This window comes from Colobus angolensis, unplaced genomic scaffold (assembly GCF_000951035.1).
Source record: "Colobus angolensis palliatus isolate OR3802 unplaced genomic scaffold, Cang.pa_1.0 Scaffold20, whole genome shotgun sequence".
Classification (NCBI taxonomy): Eukaryota; Metazoa; Chordata; class Mammalia; order Primates; family Cercopithecidae; genus Colobus; species Colobus angolensis.
In genome coordinates this window covers 9,568,118-9,578,284 of record NW_012115155.1, presented here as the reverse complement: position 1 = coordinate 9,578,284, position 10,167 = coordinate 9,568,118, and the positions used below count along the sequence as shown (strand labels likewise).

General features: G+C 45.6%; 1 protein-coding gene across 1 annotated transcript in view; it reads left to right on the top strand.

Annotated features, from left to right (window-relative positions):
* The first annotated feature begins 852 nt into the window (after positions 1 to 852).
* The window catches only part of LOC105511519 (cytochrome P450 27C1), a 16,780-nt gene continuing 7,465 nt past the window's right edge, over positions 853 to 10,167 (top strand). Inside the window, exons 1-4 of the mRNA XM_011941670.1 lie at positions 853 to 897; positions 3,150 to 3,349; positions 5,355 to 5,564; positions 7,150 to 7,313. Of these exons, the coding sequence (XP_011797060.1) occupies positions 3,172 to 3,349; positions 5,355 to 5,564; positions 7,150 to 7,313 (552 nt within the window). The 5' untranslated portion in view covers positions 853 to 897; positions 3,150 to 3,171. The remainder of the gene's footprint in view (positions 898 to 3,149; positions 3,350 to 5,354; positions 5,565 to 7,149; positions 7,314 to 10,167) is intronic.

Genomic DNA, 10,167 nt, shown 5'->3' with positions numbered 1-10,167 from the left:
GAGGGGGCTCGTTACAGATTGTCCACAGAGGGCTTGCTCTGCAGTGTTGGCTTGGTACTGCTTAGGTAGAGCTGTTGGGCCCATGGGAAGGTGCTGGCAGACAGGGCCCTGTGTGCTCTGGACATTTGTCTTTTATAATGACATTTCTCTCTTGTTGCTTCACACAGCTAAGGTAGTTTTAAAAACATATCCCTAAAGAATAAGAAAACTTCCACGATCATGCCTGTAATCCCAGGACTTTGGGAGGCTGAGGCAGGAGGAACCCTTGAGGCCAAGAGTTCGAGACCAGCCTGGCAACATTGAGAGACCCCTGTCTCTACAAAAAATAAAAAATTAGCTGGGCGTGGAGGTGTGCACCTGTAGTCCTAGCTACTTGGGAGGCCAAGGTGGAAGGATCGCCAGGGCCCAGGAGTTGGAGGCTGCAGTGAGCTATGTTCATGCCTCTGCACTCCAGCCTGGGCAACAGAGCAAGACCATGTCTCTAAAAATGAACAAACAAACAAACAAAAACAACAAAAAAGAGATGGTTGTGTGAAAACATGTTTATCTCAGCAATATGTAAATTACTGCTCTGATTCAGTTCTGTATTAGATAGCACTTCCCTCTGCCCCAATTTTCTGCTCCTATAGCACACAGGGATGTGTATGTTAAAGGTATATCATACCTATGTATTTTTTCCTTTTTTGATTTCTCCATGGTATTGCAGCAGAAGCACACACAGGAATATGGAAAAATCTTCAAGTCTCACTTTGGTCCTCAGTTTGTAGTATCTATTGCAGACCGCGATATGGTGGCTCAGGTGCTCCGGGCGGAGGGCGCTGCGCCCCAGAGAGCCAACATGGAGTCCTGGCGGGAGTACCGAGACTTGCGGGGGAGAGCCACCGGGCTCATCTCGGCGTGAGTATGTGGGCCCGGGCTGAGCCAGGGGCTGAGGGGGGAGCTCAGGGGGAAGCCCCCTCCTCCAAAGCTGAGTTCCTAAAATCCAGCTCTTAGAAAAGCACAGAACCCCCCCATGGAATGATATCTGACAGTCTCCTTGTGTGATCTCGCAGACACAGGAGCCCTGCTGGGTTTTCTCCCTCCTCCTCCGTGCCAAGTTGTCCCATCAGGAGCCAGGAGGGGAGAAGCTGGCTCAGTGGTAGGCAGAGCTCTTCGGAAGCAGTGCTTCATGGTGTCCATTCAGTGACAACCGAGGCAGACAAAGCTCACAGTGCCCTTGTCTGTGTACAGGGGAGGTCACTATTTCAGGAAAATCCCTTTGAGGAGGAGCTCAGAACCTCCAGCCTTGGTTGCCACGTGGTGATTTTCCTGTCTCTTAGCAGACTGTGATTATTCATTTTGAACCAGCGTCACCAACACCTCTGTGCCTTCCAAGAGATCATGGCCCGTGTCCAGGCAGGGAGGCCCAGGGCGCCTGCAGATGCCCTGGTTCAAATCCCCATGGAGTGGGGCTTCTGTTTGCAGCTCTTTTGATATCTATGTCCTTATACATAAAGTGGGGAGAAATACAGCCACCAATTTCTCAAGTAAGATAAATAAGAATCGTGACCAGATGTCAGCAGGGTCCCTCAATTTCCATCCTGAGGGAATAATTAAACAGCTCCTCCTGGATGTTCAGGCCTAGAGGGGCCGGAAGGCTGAGGCAGAATCTCTCTGCTGTCTGCCCCGTTAGCTGCAGGCTCAGGAGCCTGTGTGGGTGCCTGGACCCCTCTTCGGCTGAGATGGGGTGAGGCAGTGCTGGTGACCTCAGCACAGTGGACAGCAAAGGAAAGGGCAGTGCCCAGGCCCAGGAGCCTGACTGGCTTAGCTTGGGTCCCCCAAAGCCCATCTGGAGGCCAGGCTTTGAGCGCAAGCGGTCTCCTCGGGAATGGGAAGCAGGGCACGGGTGGGAGGGAAGCCATGCAGAGGTGTGGAGGTGTGGGTGATGCTTGTGGGTACTTGAGGCTCAGTTCTGTCACCACCCTATGAGAAACTGCAGAACCTTCCTCAGACCTCCAGGGATTCCTTCAGCATCCTGCCTTCACTAGGAGGGCTGTGCTGGGCCTGCTACCTGAGTGCCCTCCGAGTGCAACCAGGAGCCCCAAGGCCCCACACCCTGGTAACAAGCTGCAGTCTCTCTTTTTCTTTCTCTCTTTCTTTCTCTCTCTCTTTCTCTTTCTTTCCTTCTTTCTTTTCTTTTCTTTCTTTCTTTCTTTCTTTTTCTTTCTTTCTCTCTCTCTCTTTCTCTTTCTTTCTTTCCTTCCTTCCTTCCTCCCTGCCTCACTCCTTCCTTCCTTTCTCTTTCTCCTTCCTTTCTTCTCTCCTTCTCCTTCCCATTCTCCTTCTCATTCTCCTCCTCCTTCTTCTCTTCCTTCCTCTTTCTTTCTTTCTTTCTTTCTTTCTTTCTTTCTTTCTTTCTTTCTTTCTTTCTTTCTTTCTTTCTTTCTTTCTTTCTTCTTTTCTTTTTGAGATGGAGTCTCACTCTGTCGCCCAGGCTGGAGTGCAATGGCATGATCTCAGCTCGCTGTGACCTCTGCCTCCCGGGTTCAAGTGATCTCCTGCCTCAGCCTCCCAAGTAGCTGGGATTACAGGTGCCTGCCACCACACCCAGCTAAATTTTTGTATTTTTAGTAGAGATGGGGTTTCATCATGTTGGCCAAGGTGGTCTTGAATTCCTGACCTCAGGTGATCTGCCCACCTCGGCCTCCCAAAGTGCTGGGATTACAGGCGTGAGCCACCATGCCTGGCCCTCTTTTTCTTTTTTAATATCAATATTTACTTCATTTATATATACATATGTATGCATACATATATATATATATACCTTTTTTCTCTTTTGCTAATTAGCAATCTCATTTGCTTATTACAGTATTATTTCAAGATTTTTTAAAGGAAGTGGTATTACTTTTACTAAAGATGATTACTTACCACTGGTAGTTTTTTCCTTAAAGTTTGCTTCAAAGGCAAGAGTGTAAGAAGCTCTAACAGGCTCCAGGGCTGCAGTTATTAACTCCTGTCTTCCCAGCAAAAAGTCTTTCCTGTCTTAATTCCACTTTGACTGGCAGCTCTTGTTGATTCTTTATGGCTGAAAATTTTTCTAAAGGTTCCTTGAATTCTTTCCCAGAATGTCAGTGTAAGTAAGATGATTCGAAACTCACTGATTCTTCTAGGGAGGGTGAACAGTGGCTCAAGATGAGAAGCGTATTGAGACAAAGAATTCTGAAACCGAAAGATGTGGCCATTTATTCTGGAGAAGTCAACCAAGTGATTGCTGACTTAATTAAAAGAATCTACCTCCTCAGGAGCCAGGCAGAAGATGGAGAAACCGTGACCAATGTCAATGACCTTTTCTTCAAATATTCAATGGAAGGTGAGGTGGAATCAGCAGGTGGGAAGGAGGGAAGAGTGGACGCTTGCCCCAAACCCGCAGATGTCATCTTGGAACATTCCCTAGGTCCCAACCAGTGTGCTAAGTCTGGGACATATATGCATGTCACCTGCACGGTGCTATGTGAACCTGTTGACCAATGAGGAAACTGATACTTTTTTTTTTTTTTTCTGAGACAGAGTCTTGCTCTGTTGCCCAGGCTGGAGTGATGTGGCATGGTTTTGGCTCACTGCAACCTCTGCCTCCCGGGTTCAAGCGATTCTCTTGCCTTAGCCTCCTGAGTAGCTGGGATTACAGGCACCTGCCACCACGCCTGGCTAATGTTTTGTATTTTTAGTAGAGACGGTGTTTCACCTTATTAGCCAGGCTGGTCTGGAACTCCTGACCTCGTGGTTTGCCTGCCTTGGTCTCCCAAAGTGCTGGGATTACAGGCATGAGCCACCGTGCCCAGCTGAAACTGAGACTTAAAAAAGAACTTGCCCAATGCCACACCCCCATCCCTCTTTTTAGAGGCAGAAAGTTAGTTTCAAATTCAGGTCTTTTAAACTCAAGAAGCCATGTTCCTAATTACTATACATTTTGTTTGGGCATAATTTTTAAAAAGGAGTAAAGTTGAGAGGGCATCTACTTCAAACTCATTCTAGCTTTTAGTCATATTGAATGGGTGGTACATCCCTGTTCAAGTAGCAATACCAAAGGGCGGTCAGTGAAGGTCTCCCTCTTTCCTGAAGGCAGCAAAGGTCACTAGTCTCTCATGTATGTGTCAAGAGATGGTTTATGCACATACAGAAAAATGCGTGTGAATATTCTTTTTATTTTTAAACAATAAACGGTAGTACACCAAACATACTGTTCTGCACCGTGCTTTCTCTTTACTTAAGAATGCATCTTGGCACCAGGTGTGGTGGCTCACACCTGTAATCCCAGCACTTTGGGAGACTGAGGCGGGTGGTTCACCTGAGGTCAGGAGTTCGAGACCAGCCTGGCCAACATGGTGAAATGCTGTCTCTACTAAAAATACAAAAATTAACTGGGCCATTGTGGTGGGCACCTGTAATCCCAGGGACTTGGGAGGCTGAGGCAGGAGAATTGCTTGAACCTGAGAGGCGGAGGTTGCTGTGAGCCGAGACCATCCAATTGTACTCCAGTGTGGGCGACAGGAGTGAAACTCCATCTCAAAAAAAAAAAAAAAAAAAGCATCTTGGTCTAACATGGTGATTTCTGTGTAAAAAAAAAAAAAGAATGCATCTTGGAGGACGTTCTATCAGCTTTCTCATCTTTTTTTTAAAAAAGCTTACCTTACTTCAAGCTTCACTCAAGTTAGCTTTGCAGAGTTCTGATATTAATTTTCTCTAAAATTAATAATAAAATCGTCCCAGAAGTGATTGGTAAACACAGTTCACAGCTCTGCCCAACACGGATTCATCCAGGCCACTTCTACTGTGCCTTTAGCTCTCCGGGACTGGGCTCCCTCTTTTGGCCAGGAGGAGTCACTTCTCAATTCCTCGAGTTGGGCAAGTGGCTGGAAGGCGATTCCCAGTGGCCATGTGGGGCAAGAAGAGGCCTTGTGGGGTTTGCCACATCCTTCCTGAGAGGAGGGTGTTGGGGGAGAGCAGCAATGTGCTCAGTGATTGCCCCTTCCCTAGGGCTCATCATTTCAGACTGTGCCCCCGGTCTGTCCCAGGGTCCTCCTCTGCAGCCTTAGCCAAGCTACTGAAACTCTGGGAGTCCTCGAGTTTCCTCCGGAGAGTGGGCTTCATCTGTGCCTTCCAGGGCTGTGGGGCTCCTTAGACGAAGCAGCAACAGCGCCACCTGTCAGCCCTAAATGCCAGCACCCTGCAGCTCAGGACACAGAGGAATCCTCAGAGTGACGATGTCTCGTTTGGGACATTTGGACCACGTTTGAAAGTTGCATTTATGGCCCAGCATTGCCTGTTGGTATGGTAAATAATCTAGAGAGGGTTTTCAAATTCTCTTTCCTGTCTAGGAGTGGCCACCATCGTTTATGAGAGTCGTTTGGGCTGCCTGGAAAACAGCATACCACAGCTGACTGTGGAATACATCGAGGCCCTGGAGCTCATGTTTAGCATGTTCAAGACCTCCATGTATGCAGGCGCCATCCCCAGATGGCTTCGCCCCTTCATCCCAAAGCCCTGGCGGGAATTTTGCAGGTCCTGGGATGGACTCTTCAAATTCAGTAAGAGAAGAATTGAGAGCACCTTTTGCAGAAGCAGGTTGACCTGCCGTGTCGTGTGTCTAACTCTCATCCAGACAATGGGTGACCATAGCAGAGGATGCCTAGATGTAGTCATGTGTTGGTTTTTGGACCCATAACTTTTGGATTTGTTTTTGTTTTGTTTTGTTTTGAGATGGAGTCTGACTCCGTCGCCCAGGCTGGAGTGCAGTGGTGTGATCTCGGCTCACTGCAACCTCCGCCTCCTAGGTTCAAGTGATTCTCATGCCTCAGCCTCCCGAGTAGCTGGGATTACAGGTGCCCACCACCGTGCCTGGCTAATTATTTTGTGTTTTTAGTAGAACCGGAGTTTTACCATGTTGGCCAGGCTGGTCTTGAACTCCTGACCTCAGGTGGTCACCCACCTTGACCTCCCAAAGTGCTGGGATTACAAGTGAGCCACTGCGCCTGGCCATGGATTTGTTTTTCAAAGAAGTAAAAAGCATGTGGGTTGTGACTACAGGTAACATGATCAGTTTTTTCATTTTAGAATAATTTTTATTTTAACAAGCATGCCAGCAGGGACATGTACAAGTAAATGTCCATGCAAGATGATGTCTTTACTCCAAATAAATTGGTCAGTGCTTAAAATGTTGAGTTTCAGGCCCATGCACATTTATTTGAACGTTAAAATTTTTGTTCAAATCCAAGGTGAGATTACAAAGAGATTCGTTTTCTTATGTGACTAAAAATTTTACTATAAAAGCATTTCTGAAAAGAAAGAAATGATTTTCAAAATACTTAGAACAATGTTCTAGAGCAATGCTAACACTGAATAAAGTGTTTCATGGTGTCTTTTCAAGATCAGTATTTAGGCTGGGCACAGTGGCTCACACCTGTAATCCCAGCACTTTGGGAGGCTGAGGCAGGAGGATCACCTGAGGTCGTTAGTTCAAGACCAGCCTGGCCAACATGGTGAAACCGCATCTCTACTAAAAATACAAAAATTAACTGGGCGTGGTGGTGCATGCCTGTAATCGCAGCTACTCGGGAGGCTAAGGCAGGGGAATTGCTTGAACCTGGGAGGCAGAGGTTGCAGAGAGCCAAGATCACGCCACTGCACTCCAGCCTGGGTCACAGAGCAAGACTCTGTCTTAAGGAAAAAACAACAACATTTATTTGAATATATAAGTCCTGAAGTCTGTGCTGCGTGGTAACATCCCAGATAATAATGCATGGCCTTTTCCCCTCCACTCATTTTCTCTTCTGAAAGTGTGGTAGACAAAAATAGAAGAGTTTGCATTTTTGTTACTTATATTATATAAATAATATATGTGGCTATTGGATTAGTAAAGCAAACATTTGCAAATATCTTACAGCTTATTTTTAAAAAGGAAGATATGTTTAGCTTGTCTTTTAACTTTTCATTCGTTTACATAAGCAAGTGTATGAGTGAAACTCCCAGGTTGACATTAGATAAATTGGGTTTCCTTACCCTCTGTCACCTGCCACTGGTTTAGTTAAGCTACTGGCAGGACAGAGGGCATAAAGACTGAAAAGATGATTGTCAACCCAAACTCCTTTCAAAAGAAATACTGTTTTCAAACAGGCCAAATTCATGTTGACAACAAGTTGAGGGACATACAGTACCAAACGGACCGAGGCCGGAGGGTGAGCGGCGGACTTCTCACATACCTCTTCCTTAGCCAGGCACTGACGCTACAGGAGATCTATGCCAACGTGACTGAGATGCTGCTGGCCGGCGTCGACACGGTGAGTCTGGGGTCCTGGTTCTCAGCAAGCAACACATGATAACTCCTTCCTCACCATCTCGTGGACGTTGTCTACTTTTTTTGCGGGGGAGGATGGAGTTTTACGGTATCACCCAGGCTGGAGTGCAATGGCACGGTCTTGGCTCACTGTAAACTCTGTCTCTCAGGTTCAAGTGATTCTCCTGCCTCGGCCTCCAGAGTAACTGGGATTACAGGTGCCTGCCACCATCCCCAGTTAATTTTTTGTATTTTTAGGAGCAATGGGGGTTTCACCATGTTGGCCAGGCTGTCTTGAACGCCTGGCCTCAGGTGATCCACCTGCCTCGGCCTCCCAAAGTGCTGGGATTACAGGCATGAGCCACTGCGACTGGCTGTTGTCTACTTTTAAGGCAGATTTGTTTAGCACACTGTTCATGTTTGTACTAGGCCTGCTGCACTGCTGAGGGGCTCCAGGAGGAGAAAACTCTGCGTGAGGAGTCACACATCACTTAATGATGCAAATTTGTTCTGAGAAATGCATTGTTGGGTGGTCCTGTCATTGCGTGAACATCTTAGAGTGTATTTACACAAACCTAGATGGTAGCCTACCAGACACCTAGGCTGCATGGTCGAGCCTATTTCTCCTAGGCTACACAACCGTACAGCATGTTACTGTACTGAACGTGGGCAGCTGGAACACAGTGGTAAGTATGTGTGTATCCAAACATACTGAAACACTGGCAAGCTACCCTACAAATGTGGCATTATAATCTTATGGGACCACCGTTGTATATTGGGTCCATCATTGACCAAAGCATCCCTATACGATGCATGATTGTATATTAAATGTAAGGTGCATAATGATTTCTGTGAAAAGCGTAACCAAAATTCCATATCACACACACAAAATGATAATAAATGTTTAAAGTTTACAAATCATTCCTCACATTTTGTCATTGTTTCATAATGTCACAAATGAAGAGGGTACGGACATTAAAAACCTTATTATTTATCATTTGAAATATTCCAGGCCGTGGAATTTATTTCATAAAGCCAAGAATTCATTTCATTCATCCCTCAATTTGTTACATAAAGCCAACATAACTTCAAAACCAAAACCTGCTAAAGAGAGTGTGAAGAAAGTAAACTTAAGCAGTTTGGTTGATGAGAGAGAGAGAGTGTGTGTGTGTGTGTGTGTGTGTGTGTGTGTGTGTATCAACAAATTCCCTGTGAATGCAGCCCACTAGTGTGGCAGATCAATGATACACTGGAACCAGGGAGGGTTCATATCAGAATGAGACAGAGCACTGCCCATTAACCTGGGGGGATCCCACAGGCTATCCGATGGGAAAGGAAGAGGCAGACCAGCGTGTATACCTTGTCCTGTGAGTAAGATGCAGCGGCACCGCCCCCTCCCGGCTGTGTGCATGTGCACATCTGTCCGTGACTGCATGAACACAGAGCAGGGCGTGGAGGCAACACACTAGGTAGTTAACATGGGTTTCTTGGCTGGCTGGGAGTGGCATGGTCCAGGGGGGATAAGGAGCCAAGTTCCTTTCAAAAACACATGTATAATATGATACAATTAATAGGATATGTGTGAAAATGATCCCCATGTAGGTACAGGTGCAGAGCAGTTGTAAAATTTGCTAAAAGGAAGTGGCAAAACAGGGAGGAGCTAGGCTGATGCTTTCGGTAGGTGGAAGATAATGAAATTTCTGGCCGGAAACTGGGGAAGCTGCGGGCTGGGGTGCTTCTGGTGGTCGGGTGGAAAGTGAGAATTTAGATTGAGTGACAATTCGCTGTTTCCAGAGCATTCCATGCACACCCTGCCTGTCTCACAGCTTCCTCCAAGGTAGGAGTTGTTGACTTCATTAACAGGTGGCAAAATGAAACAACCAAGCTCATCATCTGAAAGCTTTTCCTTTGCACGGGTGCTTCCCGGCCTTGAATAAGGCACTCCCTGCACAGACCTCCATCTTAAAGGGACGAAAAAGCCTCAAGGCTTTATTTTTATTATAATGTCACTTAAGCATGTAAAAGCAAAAAACAAAACAAAACAAAAACACACATACACAGCATAAACTCCTTATTCTTTTGGATCTTGTGCAACAATAAAACAAAAAATATATAAATTCAATGCACACTAAATGATACAATCAATGAAGATTCTACGTAACTAATGTGAATGTGATGGTGTGGATTTGCTCAAATTAAGACACTGCTTGAAAAGTGAAGCAATGAATGAATGACCTGGTCGCTGAGCTTGTGCCTCCTGCCCCCTGGTGGTAACTAAGAACATCACAATGAGGTGGCGTTCAGAAGGAAGCTGTTCCTTTCAGCATCCTACAGTAGAAGCCAGGGGACAAATTCTTACAACTTCATACTGATTTTTAAAAATTAGTATGATTTTATTGCAGCATAATTTATGCACAGTCAACTCCATTTAAACTACATTACGCGATACAGATTGTTGGCAGATGGAATCGTTTATGAAACCACTGCCGCATTTTTCTAAACATTGATGAGAATGGAGTCATATGGTATGCTGTCTTTTGCATCTGGCTTCTTGCACTCAGAAGAATGACTCGGATTCATCCATGTGGTGGCATATAACAGTAACCGATTCTTTTTTATTACCGAGTAGTATTCCGTTGTATGGATATACCACATTTTTTCCGTAAAAATGTGATTTTAATAGAAGTTTTCTATTCTCTTGATAGGAAGCATCTAAGTAATCTTTTATAATTTGTAAGAGCTTGCACATTCTATTATATATACAAGTGGCCTGCCCTCCAAAACACGTGGTATCTTCTACAAGAAAATGATATCAATTATTGCCTGCTTAAATTAGGTGTTTTTTTTTTTTTTTTTTT